At 34.5% G+C, this 20,002-nt stretch overlaps 1 protein-coding gene across 1 annotated transcript in view; it reads left to right on the plus strand.

The window, feature by feature from the left end:
• CSMD1 (CUB and Sushi multiple domains 1) overlaps positions 1–19,499 on the plus strand; it is a 1,120,396-nt gene extending 1,100,897 nt beyond the window's left edge. Inside the window, exons 65-70 of the mRNA XM_069011476.1 lie at positions 1,596–1,640; positions 5,849–6,010; positions 7,013–7,125; positions 7,884–7,971; positions 15,587–15,719; positions 18,296–19,499. Coding sequence (XP_068867577.1) covers positions 1,596–1,640; positions 5,849–6,010; positions 7,013–7,125; positions 7,884–7,971; positions 15,587–15,719; positions 18,296–18,455 — 701 coding nt within the window. The 3' untranslated portion in view covers positions 18,456–19,499. The remainder of the gene's footprint in view (positions 1–1,595; positions 1,641–5,848; positions 6,011–7,012; positions 7,126–7,883; positions 7,972–15,586; positions 15,720–18,295) is intronic.
• Positions 19,500–20,002: the final 503 nt, after the last annotated feature.

Raw genomic sequence — 20,002 nt, forward strand, 5'->3', positions numbered from 1 at the left:
ATCCTACTTGGTTTGAATTAATTTTCTTGGACATTTTTATTTTCTTTAATAGGATTAATTTTTTGCACTTACTATTTAATGACACCCATGACACAACAGCTTTTACTCTATGAAAAAAACAGTGAAGAAATCAAAGTGAGCATAACATCTGGAAATCATGGAGGAAGACAAGGGGCTATGTGTGTGTAAATGCACAGGCACACATACATATGTTTACTCCTAACAACAGTCAAAAAAGCCTAAACAATATAAAGTACTACATTTATCTTTATGTCACAGTTTTAAATAGTATTGCAATGCATTCAGTGCTTAATGTATGATTTTCTGTAAGAACAGAAAGAGTTATTTAATATCTTAGCTTTTAGATTCATGCAGGTATGCTTTTAGTCTAAGGAAATCTTATAAAATAAAAATGAACAATAAAGTAAGAAAAAAAATCTTTGCACTAGATTCCACCTTTATATCAATGTAACTTACATATAGTTTTCTAGGGTAGATCTAAGTATATAGATATGAGGTCTGAATTTGCATTTCACATGCAAGTAAACAAGGCTATTAATTCTCAACTCAGAAAAATAAAATAAAATTATGTTTAGAATATGAATAGAAGAAAAATAGTCAGATGCCATGGGAAAGCTGTTTGCAGTATGATTTTTAATTCTAATATATCAAAGTATGCTGAATAGTTTTGATGTTTGAGCAATATTTATTTTTCTTTAATGTAAGGGCAGACTTCTTTGATTCAGCACTGTCATATGAGCTACATATCAGAATTTATCTTTATTCTGTGTCCCTAAAGGATGATTTTTCATAGATACTGTATAATTAATGATTTTTTGGTTTTTTTTTTTGTTTTTTCTTATTGAAGATAAAATACAGTACAAAGTTCTATAAGAAGAAAATTTTTAAAATTGTATTACAGTCTTTAGATGTAATTCTCATTGAGTGTTCTACATTTTTTATATTTTCTTGATCCGTCTAATTTATTAATTTCTGCTCCTAAAGACCAAAACTTCCAATGGGACACTATCCTTTCTAATATGCCAAATTATGAGTCCAGAACTTGATCTGGATCAATGGACATAACTTTGCTGAATGTACCAGAAATATAGCAAATTATACCCTTGTAATTCACAAATTGTGATCTTTTCCCATGATATCTGATCCTGTTATATGGATCAAGCTATCTGGCTCCTGCTGGTTTGTGTCATAAATGCATCAGTCTTTCTTAACACAATTTTTACTATATTTAATATACTATTATTCATAATTAGATATTTGTCCCCTCTATAAGGCTCTCTTTTATAGCACTGGGACTGATATAAAAATTTTAGCCCTAAATGTATGAGATAGCTAGCCCGACAACTTTCCACAGTAAATATGTTGTTTACCTAAATTATTTTCTGATATTTTTGTGCAAGTTTAAACATGTAAAGTACTCAAGACAAGTTATTTATGTTTTAAAAATGGCTCTATTGGATAAGAGATGATTCCATCCAACAGGTATTGTTTTAACATTCTATTAAAAAAAAAAAAACATACAAAAACTACACAAATATGTTCATGAAAATGATAATTTGTCTTTTTACTTGTAGGTAAAGGAGTGAGAGAAGTTAATGAAACAATAACTAAAACTCCAGGTTTGTATACAAGAAGAGCTTTAGATCTAAATAAATTAAATTGATTTACACCTGAGGTTGTTAATGGATAATAAAACTATTTCCAATATTTTAGTGAAGTATTTGTTACTAATTTCCGAGGAATATAAACGTTGAGGTCTTTCATAATAACAAGTGATGTGTGAATCCTATTCTATGCATTTCTTTCACAAACAACTTTTAAAAAAAATCTGTAGTGCCAATTTTTTGAATTGCACAAAATCCCTTCTCAAACAAACAAAAGAAGTGTGTATACAGAAACCTCAGATTTGATGTAGTTTTATATCAGAGAGATTGCTATAATGGAGAGCCTTATAATGAGTGTATATTATAATTGCCAGGATTAGGTTCAGTCAAAGTTCTGCCCTTAACATTGCGAATGTTGTAAGAAGTATAAAAAACCCACCCCAAAAACAGTTTTGGAAATATTCTGGGCCACCATTTCACAGAAACTCTCCATGTACTCTAAGATAGGGTTTCCAAAACACTGTGGACTGCCTGCAGGTGGCAAGGCAGGCAAATATTACTGCTACTTTTCTATGCCACCTCATGAACATGTATGAGGTTAGCCTATTCCTCCTGCCAGTGGCAAAATAGACAAATGCATCTGAGAAATCCTTATTCAGAAAACGAAAGTCCTAATTCTTTTTTATTGACTTATTTAACAATGAGAAGAGTTGTCACCAAATAAATGAGCTTGCAATTCTGTATTTTGATTTTTAGCAAAGCTGCAGGGAAAATAAGATTAATGGTTCACACTCATGGCAATTCACAGAAGGACTCTGTAGAGTAGATGGGATAAAAAGGTATTTCTGATAATAATTAACCTTCCTGGAGAGTTTATTAGTGCGAATGTCAGGTGAATCCATAAATGAGTGTTTCTGAAGTACATTACTTCTACAGACTCACAATAAAGCAGGATATAGTGTTCATTCATTATAACGAATATACAGTCTTCGTTTATTGGAGGCTTCACCTCACCAAATACCTAAGGTATGCATTAATCTGCTATCACACAGGTTTTGAAGTTTCAATGCCAAATTATATTGTAGACCTAGGCTCCAAATATATTCACTATGCAGTGTCAGTGTCAATTCACACAATATCATGTCCCTTATAACTAGTTTAGATAAATGCTACCTAAAAGCTATTAAAAAATATTAAATGCTGTGATTGAAAGTGCCAATAATAGTAAACAGAAAAGTGAAACTGTAACAACTGACAGTGATTAAGGAGAAAAAGTTTTAAGTGATTTTCAAAAAACAACTCTGCACTGTTATTACGTGTTGTAAAATTGTTAATTCTCTTCAGTATAGAAGATTATATATTTTGAAATACTTTCTTTAAATTGTTAACTTGAATTTTGATACAATTTGATATGCCGCTATCTGTATTTTGAACCGAATTAAGCTAATATTGGTAAACTACAGTTTCTGTAACAGACTAGATTAATGTTCTGATTTTTCGCCTTTAGACAACTGAATGCAAGTTATATTTACTGTGGTTTTTTTTTTTTTTTGCCAATGTCTTCATAAGCAATAGTAAACATTTTTACATGATTGAGTACAAGTTGCAACTAAATAATTCTTAAAATATCCATGTGAGAATTAAGAACTATATTACTATATTTGGTTTCCATGGTTCTCACTGCTTTGCATAGTCTTCACAAAAATAGTTAGGAAGCTGTTTTAATGAGTAGCCATGGATTTTCCTGTGGATACAAAAATGCTGCTAGCAAGGATTTTCTTGCTAATTTCTAAGCCCGTGAGAGACTTTTCTCTCTCACAGAAGAGGTAGCAGAGTTATGTAAACAATGAAACACCTGCAGCCTTGAAAAGTATCGTTTATTTATAGTACAGTAGAAAAATATTTTGACAATGGATGTTTTAGGACTTTAGCCAATCCACCTGGGGGGTGGCTGATCCTTTGTCCAATTAGACTATGAAGAAAAAAGTCTATAAAAGAGTTTGTAAAACAATTAAATAAATCAATCTTGCTGCATAATTCCTGCCTGCTGGATCTTCTCTCCTCCTCCCTACAGCTGCAGGACACGGTAATTTGCCTTAGGGCAATTTTTTTTTTTTTTTTAATATTTTCCCAATTGTCATGTTCTGAGAACAATCAGTGCAGTCGGTGCAGTATTGGAATACTAATAGCCAGTTCATTTTTCTCATTTTGCATTCGCCCACAGAGGGTGGGAAAGGCAGAGACCTTGTAAGTGTTCAGCACAATTGTCTCAGAACCTCTCCAAAGCAGCCTCCCTGGGGACTGCAGTACTTGTGTTTTAACATTTAAAAAAACCATGACTGGGGAAGCAGTAATACAGTTTTTTCCCCTACTGATTCTGTTCATCTGCAGCAAGTGCAAATTCTGTGCAAATACTGAGTCAGTGGTACTATTTTGCAAAGCTTAACAGCTGTTATTGATAGAGTGGTTAGACAAACTATGTACTGAAGATGCTGAATGTGGTGAAAGTGTGGAGTCCTTTATAAAAGTCTTGCATAGTACCTCTCTGGTTCATACCACTAATACTAGATGTTTACCTTCATGAGAACATTTCAGACACACAATTTTGATTAAAAACATAGACAAATAAAAATAATTGTAATATTTCTTTTCTTAAATACCAAGTTTCAAATTTAGCTATGCCACTATTGTAGCAAAAAATGAGAAATGCATAGGAAAAAGAGTCTGAAAGACCCTTTGCAGAATCCATGTATTTGCATAAATTATAAAAATTCTAAGGACTGTGACATACCAACTGAAATGTAATGCTTCAGAGTTTTGGTAGTAAGTTGAGGTAACCTTGTGTAAAGCCCCACTGACTTTTACTTTGGAAATGGAACACTTCGGGCTAGTCAAAGCTGTTACACTCAAAGCCATTTAATAGGTCTCTGCTCATTTGGAATCCAATGATAGAACCAATAACATACTAATGATGTTTTCAAATCATTCCACACTGAGATTGAACATTTGCTTGTGAATTCTGCACAACTTGAAGGCAAAAGACATGGAAGAAGCTATTTATCTTTTAGTCAACAGCTAATCAGCCCTCTGATTTTCAGAGGTATTGCATGTCAGGTATGATTCCCCTGGGCTTCTTTTTGATTCATTTTTGCAATGAGTGATTAGGTATAGGAGGAAGTATCCATGGAATTTATTTAAAATGGATACAGAGAATACCTGCACTGATAAATTTTCTTCAGTAAAGATGGCTGCCTTTATATGTGCTCAGAGTTTGACAAAATGCAAAAAAATCCAATTATTTTATTTAAGATCTTAATTAGAAGAATGTGAAACTTCTAATGTCAATCTTTAGCTATTGAGAAAGTATAATTTGTAGTGGTCATGGATAGTAAGGGTGAATTTTAATACTTGCTAGGCCTTTCATTTTGTTAAGGCATGAAGTGATTGGTTAAACAATTTAAAATACAGCATTTAACACCTACATAGTTTATTTTTTCGGTGTAGAGGAAAGATACCAATAACATCAAATAAATAATCCAAATACATGTACTTCCAATAATTCATGCTTCATTTTGTAGGATTTATACTTCAGATACTTCAAACTGCAGCCACTGAGAAATGGACCTTTATTTTAAATTTTAAAAAAGCTTCATTCTTTGACAACTTCACTGTTCAAAGGTGCAATAATATTGTATGGAAAAAAGGTTTGAAGTCTAAAAAATTACTGATATTACTGTACCAGAAATTCAATTCACTTGAATATTCAGTTGATACTCAGTTGAAAATCACACACAGTGCTGCTTCATGAAATTCATGAAACAAAAGGGATAGCCTAAGACAGTGTTATCTTCCATGAATCCTTGGTTTCGGAATATTATTGTCCTTTCTTTTCCTCATGCCTTAAAGGTACAGGGCTTTAGGGGAAGAGTTTATTATTTTTCATAGTCTTGAGGACATTCACTGAATCACACAAGCTATAAAGTATGAGGTTATTTGAGAACATATTCTGCGAGGGACAGGTGTAGTATATTATAGGCAATTGTGTGGAAAGGCTGTTAGATATGTTGTCTTTATTGTTGTTAAAATTTTTATTATAATACCTCCTTAGAGCTGTGGATTGATTGTCTAAAAAGAAATTAAGACCATAAGTATGGCTAGAAAGATTGTTACTTCATTGTAGTTTACGTCTTCCTTTGTTTCTTTCTTTCCCCCACTTTATTTAGTTCCTTCAGATGTATTTTTTATAAATTCACTGTGGAAAGGGTTTTATGAATATTTAGGAAAAAGACAGCCTGCTACTCTCACTGTTGATTGGTTCAATACTACAAGCAGCAAAGTGAATGCCACATTCATTGAGGCATCCAACATACAACTCAAACTATCAGGTAGGTTCAGAATTTGGTGTTAAAGAAGCTGTTCTTATAATTTTTTTTTTAATCTGTTCAGTTTTGATGCTATTTCATCCAAATTGAAAATGAATTTGCAAAAGGAAAAGTTTTAACATAATGGTCTGCACAGGCTTGTCTCACTTCATATGCAGTCACCCATCTATTTAAGCTATTATATTTCAAATAGATATTGAGGAAGGGTTTATTCATCTCAGACTGTTGGATAGCATTGGTGTTTTGAACTCACAGGAAACACTGAAGCAGCAGACAAAGTCTATATAGGCATATTAAGAATTGTATCATTGAAATGCTCAATTAATCAATAGTGATTAATATCTACCTTAAAACAATGTGGTATTAATAATGGCTTAGCATAAAATAGGTACAGATAATTAAATAACTTTGTAAATTATGCATACCTTACAAGCAACATCATGCATTCCTTTCTGCAAATCTAACTGTGAAGTTCAGATTTAGCCTCTCATCACAGTTATATTGAAAAGAATATTATCAGCTATCGCTATCTTTTAAGGTCAAGAGTTCAGAGAGAATTGCAGTAGTTGGTTGCCAAATAGGAATTTTCTTTCACTGCACTATTGATATCTACCGTAGCAATATACTGTTGTGATGCCAGTAAAATCAATTTTTTTCCAAGTCAAGGAAATTCCAGGTAAAAACTTCTATCTGTATTCAGAATTACTGAAATACAGTATGAAGAGACAACTATTCGTGCCCTGTTATTTATAAAATTAAACAGTACAAACCTATCTTTGCATGCTCTTATCAAATATGATGAGTCAAAGGATGAGTTAAATAAGATACATCCATTACAGTACTTTAAATCTTGAGGTTTTCCATGTTATGAAATTCTATTATTACAGAACGTTTTCTTCAAACTCTTTTAGTTCTAAAGCAATATACTTAGATTTGAAGGGATACTTGAACAAACTGGTTGAAAATTTGTTTAAAAGGCATGTCTTGCCTCCTTTATTTTAATAGGTGTTTACAAGAAGGAAGAAGCCCATTTGCTCTTGAAAGCTTTTCAAATTAAAGGACCTAGTGACATTTTTGTAAGCAAGTTTGAAAACGACAACTGGGCACTAGATGGTTATGTAAGTACCCAGGTTGCCATGGATAAAGATTGCTGAGATTAAATTATGAAGTAAATTGTGATTATCTATGTAACTGTGTCCATTTTTTTGTATTACAAATATGTAATCCAGCACTCTGAATGTCACTGTAGAGATTGGATTACCTTTTTCTTTCAAAAATATGTATACAAACTTCTATCTGCTGTACTTTGATTAGAATTTTTAGTTTATGAAAGAGAAGGGGGAATGAATCAGCATATTTTTGCCTTGCTTCCTTAGGTGGAGTGAGAATTTTCCTTTAGAAATATTGTCCCTTTTTGGTTTGGTAAACAGTTTACTGTAACAAATAAATAAAAATAAATTTGAAATAAGTTTGAAATAAAACAGTGTTGTTTTACTTTTTGGATTTCTTCTTTCTACCTCATGATACTTTCTGTGGAAAATAATTTTAAATCTGACAATTCAGCAGGCTTGTATATCTGCATACTCATTCAATTATGAGTACGTCATTTCAAGAATTTCAAAACCCAACAATATACATTAGGTATTTTTAAATCATTCCGGGTGTTATTTTGAAACTCAGTTTAATACTGTTGCAAATAAATAAATTATTTAAAATAATAAATGTTGTATAAGCATAGAAAATTCACTAATATTTTAAAGGCTAAAAGTGAAAATCCGGGCTCCATATTATCTATTCTAAGTCAGAAAAAAAAAATTGCTAAACACTGTTATTTATTCATTTCAGAAATCTTTTTCTCTGTTTCAACATATTCTAGGTATCCTCAGGGCTTGAAAGAGGAGTTTTTACCTATCAAGGAGATATACATGGAAAAGACTTTGGAAAATTTATGCTCCAAAGACAAGGTACATACTTTCATAGATCTTTAATATGTATCATCTTTTGGGGTCTTGCAAGAATGAATTCAACAAATTACTCAGCTATCTAGCTGAAGTAGGCACATTTATTTCACACTACACCTATTACAAAGCATAACCAAATATGCGTATTTGAAATATTCAGCTCAAATCCTAATTTAACTCTGCTTAATGTGTTACTATCACATGTTTTCTAGTATAGAGACCTAATAAGTACAGGATGCTCTTAAAGAGAATGCCCTTCCAAGCAATTGCTTTTCTTTTTGAAAGTACCAGGGATGTCATGCAATGCAAACACATTTCCTGCTTAAATGTATAAATTGTGGTCAGAGTCATATAAGACATTAGAAGGACAGAATCAACCCTAATTTTGACAGTGTCATTTGGAGAATGCCTGTTGCTGGTGGATGTTTTCAGAATATATGTGTATTTCGACAGAATTTTACTTCACTGTCAAAAATATGAAATGAAATTCTGAGGTATGTATTACAGCTATGGGCTCAAGTGCTCTAGCAGGTGGTGTAAAACTAGTTATTTTACTCATAAAATAGTTTTATCATAAAAACTAACAAAGCATTTACTCATAAAATATTTTGGCAAATACCAAGTGTAGGCACCTGCATTTCCTGATCCTGAAACTACTGCAAAGTGGTCAAAGCATGGTATATATATACATAAAAGTACTGGTCTAGGAAGAGGAGACAGCCTAGCCATTATCTCTATGGCAGAATGTATGTACATTTTATAAATTGCCTTGGTTCCATTAGCTTCACTGCTGCTGTAACCAGTGCTCTTTAGAGTTCTGTCAAATCTTTGCTCTATTAACTACTGTAGTAGCAGTTACGCTGTGGATTTGCTCATCTTGGCCATCTCTCAAATTGCTAAGCATGTTTAGTGACAAGTGGCAGAAACCCATCTCTTCAGAGCCCCAGCCTAAGAACTGCCAATTATTGAAGCTGAATACAAGTTCAGTCTTTGGAGTAAACTCTTGTGTGGGACAGGTGATTTGTCTGCCCCTACTTTCATGTAATCTTTACTACTGTAATATCTAAGCTGCTTTTGCTTTCTGATTTTAGCTATCACGCTGTAAAAGTAGAGCATTGACATTTGTTCAAACATCTGTCTGTTAAGCAGCCTTTGGTGTCTTGAAACAGTAAGAATGTGGTTTGTTGTTTTTGTTTGGGGTGTCTGTGTGTATTTGCATTTGCTATTTTCTTAAGCAAGGTCAAAAAATATATCCATGGTTTGCCAGCTACCTAAAATAAAAGTTTGATTCTATGTGAAATTGATAACTCGTGGGGGTAAATGAAGAGTAAGAAGAAAGTTAAACAGAGTTTTCCAGTGGATGTATTCTACAGTAGTGGAAAACATTGTCCATGTCACCCTTTAGAGCTGTAATATAAGAGCTCAGTTTCTATATTTCCAAGGCTAGTAAGGAGCTGGAGTGTCCAAATTACACCTGCATTTCTGAACTGAAGGCTTCTTATCTTCAGCTTTGACATCTTGGTAGAGAGCTCACTGCAAATGCAGATACCCTCTCTTTTACAGGATTGCTAAATAGACACTGATTTTCTATAAATTGCTTATTCTCTAATGAAGAATCAACATCTAAAAGGAAACAGCAAATTTCCCTCCAATACAGGTCATAATATTATATTCAAGGGTAACTTGCTTTGTTTTTTAAATCTATTCTATTCATGAATATTCTGCTGAGACGATCTCATATATCCTCTCTCTGAAGACTTTAAATATTTCTGGGTTTTAAGTAAGTTAAATTATTTGTTGCCTTTACGGTAAGCCAAAAGTAGATATAAACTGGTGCATACATAAAGCAATATGAAATTCTTCACCTGCAAACATACTTAGACAGCATTTGTGGAGGACTACTTGGTTAAGTGGGAACGACCAATGTATTAGGTGAATAATTTTCTGTAACACAATGCTAGAAAAAGACTGGTTTCAGTGGGTATCACAGGATATTCTGAGTTGGAAGGGACCCACAAGGATAATCAAGTCTAACTCTTAAGTGAATGACTCATATGGCGATCAAACCCACAGTGTTTGCAATATTAGAACTGTGCTCAAATGGAGTATACTCAGTCTGTTAGGTTATAGCAACTTGGTCTCTTAAGGCTGCAAGTTTATGGCTTGGTTCAGTTTCCGCAACTGCTGAGTGCCTATGCCTCAACACTAAACTTCTAGAAGATGTTTATTCTAAAATCTTGTTCATCCCAGTCTGGAAACTTCTTTTAAAATTGTATGAAAAGGTGGCTTTGTGAGAAGAGAAACCTTCTTCACAAAATTATTATTTTCCCATATTTATTTTCTCTGGAGAAATACAATTACTCACCTCTCTTTCCTTTTTTTTCCCTCAAAGTACTTTTTTGACTTGTCTAGATTGACATAACGTATATTAACAAAAAAATGAAATATGCATAGTTAATTTGCATCTGTGTTATATTAGATCAATGGCTGTGGAATACACACTCATTACTTGAAATTAATCAACTCTTAAGAGTGTTGAATATCATGAGATGTGAATTTTAAATTTCACTCTATGAATCATCCTCTCCAGATCGTTTCACACAACTTCCATCATTCATGAGGAAACCCAACATCTAAACAGGGTACTGAAAGCTCCAGAGTACAGAGCTATTGTGTGTTAGCTAAAGCACAGATAGCTAGAGTAATGAGCTGTGAAACTATATGGTAACACACGTCTACACCTAATGAGGCACCTATCCAAAGAGCCTTTGTCCAGCAGGTTCAGTCAGGTGAAGAAGTTCCAGCCTATGTTGTTCCTTGGAAGCTGCTGATTTGCTTTCTGTGTTGGTATTTTTTTCTCTTAAATCCTTGACCTGTGTAGTGGTTTGGTCTAAAATACTCATTACTGTTTATCTTCTGTGAGATAAGAATTAGGAGAAATGCAAAGCAGGCACCAACTTGAATGAATATAAAGAAGTTTATTAACAGACCTAAAAGAAGAGAAGGGGGAAAAAAAAAAGAAAAAAAAAAAAATTATACCACCTTCAGAACTCTCCCCCTCCCCCCACCTTCCTCCCTTCTCCCACTGACAATGTAAAAAGACAACCCTTAAGATGTTCAGTCTGTTTACCACTTCCATAATAACCTTGTTCAGTCCATTTAGAAAGAGAAGTCTCTTTTTGCTCGTGCTGTGAAAACAGTATCACACTGAGACAGCCACCCACTTCCAAATATTGTTCAGTGCATTTAGGAAGAGGAGTCTCTCTGCTCGCAATGTGAGTCCCTTCCCCCGACTTGCAGCTTTTCCCACAACTGCTTTCGAGGGTCCACTCCTGAAAGTTTTTTGGGGTACAATTTTAAGGTTGAGCTGTTCAGAAACAAAGAAACAGAGGCCCTTCTCCTTCCCTGGGAGCAAAGGGTCTTCCTCATCTTCATCATTAGAACTATCTCTGGGAGCATCTCTAGGAATTGAGGTTTTTCTCCTTTCCCATTTGGAGCAAAAGTCCTCATCTGGTTCATCTCTCTCTCTGTCCAAACTTCTCATGAAATTACAGCTGCGTCAGCATCTGCCTATTGCTTACGAGTTGAACACTCCACCCCCCATATCTTCATGAAATTACGACGGGATACTCTGATATATCATAGCTTCACAACAGACTTTCAGCTTTAAGCATCTCCTCTCGCTCTTCCCTCAGGTTTTCAGCTCTTCACAGCAATAAAAGGGTTAATCTCACCTCGGCCTTGCAGCTGGAATGTGGCTTATCGCTGTTGGTCACCTGGCCTCTGCCGGACAGAGGTGCCGCTTTGCTGAATCTCGGCCGCACTGGAGGGGGGGTTCCGAGCCTCTCTGGCTGCCCACGGCAAGGCAGTGGGGGGGGGGGGTTCCATGGCTGGAACAGGCCCATGGCTCCAGGCTGGCCATGGCCCGGCCCGGCCTGGCCCGAGCAGGGCCTGGCCGGGCCCGCTGGCCCCTGCACGGGGCCTGCAGCCACCTGTGCCAGCGCCGGAAACGAGAGAGAGCTTGGGGGGGAGTTTGTCTATTCTTAAGTGTGTATCACAGAGGCGGTCACAACTTTAAGTGGCTTAAAGAATTGTCCATATTCAAACTGGCCAGCTGATAGGTTCTATCAGGTCCCAGAGGAAGCTGTAAGCACCCCTTAGCAAGGAAATCCCTTCCGGGACTATGCTTGCTAACCTATGAACAACCTGCTAACCATCCTTGTCTCAGAAATTACTCTTAGGTGTGTAATTCTACTTTTCTTAATCTTGCATGGGTTTTGCTGTCACACTTCTCTGACTTGAGCAGCATTTCTCTTAGTAAAACTGAGTCATGCTGTACTGATGCCAGTCAACTGAAACCCTGAGCTAGGAGTCAAAGGAGAAATGCATATGATAGATCAAAACAATGATAAGAAAATGTTAATCACATTATTATGGAATCACAGAATTATGGAATGGCTTGGTTCAGAGGGGCAGGGTTGCCACCATGAGATCAGGTTTCACAGTATTTTCTTTAAAAAAGTATTATTTTCTATTAGGTATAAATGACAGTACTTATCAATCATCTCAAGAATAGAAGTACACAGCTTGTACATTAATAAATTCACTGTGAGTGTTATCAAAATTTGAATTCACCTGACTGCTGCTGTTTTAGGAGGCTAAAGCTCTTTTTTTATGTGAAATGTTAAAAGAAAACCAAAACCATTTATAATCTTACTGAACATCCCTCTATTAAATAACATTTCCCAGTGACAAAGTATAGTTGTTTTAATGAAAAGTAAACCAAATTATCTTTTGCATACCTTGTGTGTGTGTGTGTATTTAGGTATTTCCACTTTTCTGTTTTCAACTGTGGTAGCAATCACTACTTTAATTTGGGCCATACAATATGCTTTCCCATTTCTTATGATATTGCTCTCAGAAGAATGACAAAGTTCACCTCAGGATAATCACAAACAGCTCTGAAAATTATTATAATAAGTCGACCAGACCATGTTGAAGTCTCATACATGACTAAAATTCAGGTTATGCAAAACTACAATGAAGTTTCTTTTCCTAATAAAAAGCATATGCAGTGCACAGTCTGAAGCTGGTCAACACTTCTCTAGTTAAAGGTTGCAAACTTCAGTCAAAAACATCAAGTTCTGTTACCTTAAGTGTGGTACTTCAAAAACTGTAGAGATACAGAATATGTGATTACTTCCACTAGGAGATTTGAGTAAAGTATTAAATTTGAATCAGTTATCTAACATAGATAACTTAAAATAAATTCTTTAAGTGTAAATTTGTGCCTGCTTTTAAATGTTGAGTTACACAACATTTTTTTAAATTAACTAAATGTACCAAAAATTTCAGACCAAGAATTTTTTATTATGAATTTCATAATTTTTCTGCTACTTGTACATTAAAATGTATCTATCCTATGTGGCATGATAATAGCTTTATGTTAAGGCTTCATTGATCACATATATTTCTGTTTTGAAATTTATATAAGAGTTTGAATAATAATTCCAGATTTTTGTTGCTGTAAGTTGACTTCAATTAATTTGATAATTACTTTATTTTTTATTAATTACTCCAAATAATTGGAAAAAGAGCATGTGATTGTGGTGGTAAAGGATGAAGAAAGTGATAACTGCATGTGTTTGTTTTGGTTTTTTTTTTAAGTCTGTCACTTCTCCTAACCAATAAAAAGCATTTAAATTAATATTTCTGAAACTTTTATTAACTGTTGGAGCTACCTTAGTTTGTCTGTCTTTAATTTAGATAGGTTGGAGAATGTCCAGTACATGTACAATACAGTACAAATACATACATTTATGCCAAGGTTATTTCCACAGTTTGAATTTTGGGACAAATACTGGATTACTAAATCCCAAAGATTTTTATAAAATTGTTGTATTCTAAAACAGTTCAATGTTAAGATATCCCAGAGTAGTGTGACAAAGCTCATAATGTGATCCCAACTGCCACAATAATAAGTTTATTAATTTGAAAATGTTTTCCTTCATCAGTTCTGCAGAGAAATATGTAGAGAAGTCTAAAAGGTGACAGAAGATTAGGACAGTGAAAAAGATAGTAGTACAATATTTTTTCATATTTTAAGTGATGAAATGTGGTAATACTGAAATTCCTAGGGAGGTTGACTTCATTTTAAAGGCAACTGAGTTACTTCCTAAAACTTAATACGTTTTTTAAAGTTAAATGCAAAATTTATTATAATACTAACAGTTGAAATATCTAGGGTTTAAAGATATCTCACAGGACAAAAATTTATCTAATTTGTCTTTTGCATTGAGCTTAAACTGCAAAAAATCATACAATCATAGAATGTTTTGGATTGGAAGGGACCTTAAATATCATCTAGTTCCAAACCCCCTGCCATGAGCAGGGATGCTAGTCACTAGATCAGGTTGCCAGTGCCCCATCCAACTTGGCCTTGAACATTTCCTGGAATCAGAGGAGAACTGTTGCTTTTTTCTCTGTTTTTTTCTGTTCTCAGTTTTTGAACATAGTTGGATGTTTTAGTAGACTGGTGAAATTAGCATAGTGGCCATGTCTCTGCTATATAACTGGTTTGCAGTAGAGTCCTAAAAAGAGTGATCGATGCTGTTGCTATCAATGAGGGAGTTGTGGTGTTTGCAACACTCTGTACTGGTGGTTTGGAGCATTTCTGAGAGGCAAACCACAGTGTCTCCTGTTCTTCTCCACTCTCAACAGCAATAATATCCCAGAGTAGCAAACACAGCTATCTAAGTCCCACCCTCTCTGTACATTCCTTCTGTCCTAGTCTTTCTTCCTTGAATAGGATCTATATTGCTTTCTGAAGAGCTATGACTTCTAACCAGCAACATGGCACTGGGTCTCAAAAGCATGTTTTTCTATATAATTTTCTGTATTTTTCATCATAAAACTGTCTTTCATCCTTCACAATTTGAATTGCCAAGGTGGTCAACTATTAAAGCAATTTAGCAATGTGTCTTTTTATACTGATGAAAATATGTGTTCTGCAAAATGCCTTACAGTCCAGGTTATCTGCCTGTGCACAACAGGAGCCCAGTGAGGCCATGCCACAGGTCACTGCGTTTGCATTGTCTGCTCTCAGTTCTACCCCAGGCAAACACAGCTGCCAGAGGGACATGAATACAGGTGCAGACCTGGGGGGGCTGCTGAGCTGAGCAGGACCACTGTGTTTTATTGCAGTCATCTCCGTTTTCCCTTCCTTGTTCATGTTTATTGTGGGCTTGCATTGCTTGTTGTTTCCAAACTGAATATTAAGACTGCTGGAATACAGTACGTTTGCAGGATTAATTTGTTTTTCAGAAGTTATATGGCTTAACCTTTTTAAATTGACTCATGACCAAAATTATTTTACTTGCTGAGTACTATTTTCAAGTCATTTTTATATTTATTGATATATCATGAAGTGGTATTAATATTTATACTGTGATGCTGCATGCTGTTTATTTCAAGTTTTTAAATAGAATTATTTCATCAAGACACCATCTTCTTTAACTCTTGAATAAAAAGAACACCATTAAATAGATAACGTGGGAATTTTATTTCTCCCCATACATAATGTGGAAATTGCATTTCTGCTCCTTTTGTTTCATTTCAGGTCCTTTAAGTGCAGACACAGACCTTTCAAACCACTATTATGGTACAAACAGCAGTTCGGTTGCAGCTGCCATCCTGGTACCATTCTTTGCTCTAATATTATCAGGGTTTGCATTTTACCTCTACAAACACAGGTATTGTAAATGTTATTTATTCAATAACTTAATAAGCTTTTTGGTTTGATTTTGATAGGTAACTAGAGAACACAATGCTAAAAGCTTTTAAGAATATCTTTGCTCTAGAAAGAAAAACCTATCTAGGTATTCCCATGAAGGAGTTCAGTGCAGGGCAGTTCTTAATGGTGTACATTTTGAAAAATGAGTTGCTCTGTTAAGGAGCAAAGACCTATCAACCTTCTTGGTTCGTTAGGCTGAATCAGATTGAAATCTGAGGTCGCATGTTCTATTTTTTCATTTTATTGCTTTATTAAATTGAATTTATGCAACTTCTTTCAAAAAGTTTATTAGTATTAATTATACAAGCTGAAAAATCCATAAATCCCATGAGAGAACAGCCCATAATGAGACTACTTACAGTATGTGCTGAGTCAGCTAGTGGTTACTATTAGAATTGGCACCACTTAGGTCATATGAAACTTTTACATGTCACTAGATAATAGAATAAATCCAACAATGTTGTCTGAAATCTGGTTTAAAGCCTGATATCTGTGTATCTTCTGAAAATGTTTTCATTCTGAGAACTATTTGCAAAATAGTTTTTAACAGGAACATGCTTTTTAAACTTTTGTTCTATAATCATGATACCAAGAGTTTTTTGCGACTGCAGGAAATCACATAGACACTGAAGTCCACCACTGCCCTACGATGCAGTAGACTGTCTGCCTACCTCAGCATTAGATGATTTGGGAAAAGCAAATTGCCATGGGGCTTGAACGTGTGAGCTCCAGTTAAAATCATCCATGTCCTGAAACGCAGTATAGCCTTTTGCTGAAAAAATCTGCTCAGGGAGAGCTGTCAACTATGTCTTCAAACGTGTCATTGTAAGATGCCTTTCTGATGCCTATAGGTCTACATTTTCAGACAGCTCCTGTTCTGCAGTTCCTGTTCAGGCATTCCAAACAGAAGAAGAAATGCAATGAAAACGGAATATTGCTTAGAAAGATGAGGCAAACTCATAAAAAAATTATATTGCGACATAGGGGTACATTTTGTAGTTTATGCTATGAAATTTAAAATGCCCTTCATGAGTAGTAGAATTATGTATTTAAGAGAGATAAAACTCATTCTTTAGACAAGCAGCTGTAATCCCTCTGCTATCAGTATCTCTGGTACAGCATTGCAGTTCTGCCTAATTTAAATGCATTATACTTGAAAAAGGAGATGTTCCTCATAACTTACCATTTCAAAGAATATTCTTCCTTTTCTTCTATTTTCAATGAATTTCTTCCATTAAACCACAGGTTTTAGAGGGGATATGAGTGTCACATTACCATCAAAAAATTAACAAGTAGACTAGTGATGTAAAGTAACTTTGGGTCAAACTTTATTCTTTTCAAAAGAAAGGACGTTCCAATAGAAAGAGAACAGAATCTATAAGTTTTGAAGGGACTTTCTTGAAATGATATTAATGATCAGAATAACAACATGAAATTTTCAAAATGACGCAATAGTAGTTATGTCCCTAGAGGTTCTCTATAACAGAGAATTTGAAGGTCTTAGGATAAAAATTTATCCTTCTGCTCTGCCTATCTCAGACTAAAATCATCTAATTAGAACCAAGATTGTTAAATCTCTTTTACACAGTTGTACCTTTTATCTGGCAGACAGGGATTACTTAAGAATGAAGACTGCATCTCTATCTTTCTGAGCAAAATTAAAATATATTAACTTACTTATATTTAGGAAAGCTCCTAGTTAACTTTTAAAATGCTCTAGTTGTTATAAAATTAAAATACGCAGAAAAGACATATTTATGAGTAACAGAACTATTTGGATATTGTCAATTTCCATTAGTGATATCTTTCAATGATAGCTTTCCCTGTCTGCTATCCAAAACAGAATAATTTTATAAGAAGAATTTGATTTTCAAGAACCCTTTTCTGAAGTTATATAATGAGATTCTAAATTGTTTTACATTTATTAAACACCAAGCACTTACATTTTGCATTCTTTTATTTCCTTTATTGCCCTATTACAATTACATGTATAAAACAATAAACTGATCCTCCTTATTATATTTCTTTAGATACTTCTAGATACTAAGAGATTTAAGGTATTTACAAAATAGTAAAATATAATTCCATAGGATATCACTTTACTGGATAAATCAGAAAATCTTCACAATTCTGGTTTATTTTTCATTTAATTATTGGCTTAATGTGTTCTTGAAATTTTGGTATCTCCTTCATGGTGAGAAAACTATCAAAAATAAAAGACTGATTACTTTCAGTATCATTTGATGCTGAATTGTCAACATATATGTGAATATCAGGATTTGATCAATCTGATTACATGTGTTTGGACAAGGTATTTAGTAGTGTTTATTGTTGGCAGTATTTATGGAGGTAGACAGACAGGCTGTGGGAGATCTACCTGGAATAATTGGAGTTGCAGACGCTTACCCGAAGGTTACTACCACTAGCAGTGCAAGATAATCTGGACACTTGCTGTTGTATGTTGATGGAGTGGAAACATTAGAATGTTTATTTAAGGATTCCTAGTGATAATTTCCTGTCTTTTTTTTTCCCCAGAACAAGACCAAAAGTACAGTACAATGGATATGCTGGACACGAAAACAGTAACGGACAAGCTTCATTTGAAAATCCCATGTATGACACAAACTTAAAACCCACAGAGGCAAAGGCTGTGAGGTTTGATACGACTCTGAACACAGTTTGTACAGTGGTATAGCCTTCAGTGCCCAATATGACTGATTCATAGCCATACCTCTGATGGACAAGCAGTAATTCCTTTGGTGCCATATACCAGTTTCCCTTCTCTTGGCTTTGCTGCTGTAATCTTTAACATCTTCTGTCAGCCTACATGCAGCTAAATTTTCTGGTAAAAACGTGTCAGTCTTCGGGGGATCAGACAAAGAATATTTTTTCATCTTAAAGTTGGATCAAAATGCCTGGCTGCATCTGCTTCAAATCAAGGCACACTTTAAGGAAGACTGCCAAGTCATGCCAATTTGTCATATTTAATGCCTCAGACTTTCATATTTGTATGCAGCTGGATGCCTTTCAATGCATTCTTCTGGGCACTTGGATAAATCCTTTGAGTACTGTGACAAATGATAGCACCAGAGATTATCCCCGGGAATATTCTGAAGAAATAAAGCTCTCTTGAAGGAGTAGACAGCCTTTCTTGAGGTTGCATACACCTGCAAATGCTTTACCATTGAAATCTTGCTAAAATTAGGGAAACTTACAGTGTATTTCATTCATAGGGCAGTTTTGCCAATTCCCCAATCAGCCGTGAATATCGCAAAATGTTAATGCACAATTTTTTTGCACTAGGGTGTAATGGCTGACTGAGTAAGATACTGGTAAAAATATACAGGGTTTCTACACACTGACCATTGTATATAGACATTAACTCACTCTTTGCCAAGCAAAACATTCCACAATAAATTTACTTGGAATATTAAATTGAGCCCCATGCTTAGCACCAGTTAAAATCTCGTGCAATAGAGGATAATGTTTCTTCTGTCAATTCTTGACTAAATTTCATTGTAAACATGATTACAAGTCACTGGAGACATTCAACCAGAACAAGAACCCATTTCTAAGAAATTTTCATTGCCACTATTGTTTTCTTTTGAAATCAGTCATCAATCACCACTGTCAGTATCATACTATTTAACAGCAGGGGGGTTAGCAGCTATTGCTGCTTGCCGTGTACAAATGTGAATAGTAATTTATTTTAGATAGCTCATAAAGCCTGTGAGCCTGTGCTCATAATACAGTCTTCCCTTTTGCATTTTTTTTTCCATTTTTCCTTTAATATGACATCATTTTCTGATGTTACATGGAACTAAACCACATTACAGTAGCATATATAAATCCAGTGCAACTTGTTTATAACAAGTTGTCATTCAGTTTCTACTTGGAACAAAGAAATATTCAACTATCTTTGCTTTCTGTTTATTTTAAAATTCTTTAAACACACTGCTTACTGCTTTTGTACTTACACAGTTTGACAGAGATTTATACATATAAAGGTTGAGTAATCATTAACATTTTCATAAATTAGAAGTTTTATTGAATGGGAACAAACAAAAATGCCGTTGGACAGATTAACAAAATTGAGTTTTAAAATTAGGAAATGATAGTAAATAATGAAGCAAAATCTGGTTTTAGTCTTACACATTGAGTTCAAAAAACGGGAAAGTTGTTTGGCTTTTCTTCTAATTTAGGGCTGTTTTTTTGATGCTGTTGTTTTGTTTTAGTTTTCTG

Source organism: Aphelocoma coerulescens, chromosome 3 (genome assembly GCF_041296385.1).
Source record: "Aphelocoma coerulescens isolate FSJ_1873_10779 chromosome 3, UR_Acoe_1.0, whole genome shotgun sequence".
In the NCBI taxonomy this organism is placed as follows: domain Eukaryota; kingdom Metazoa; phylum Chordata; class Aves; order Passeriformes; family Corvidae; genus Aphelocoma; species Aphelocoma coerulescens.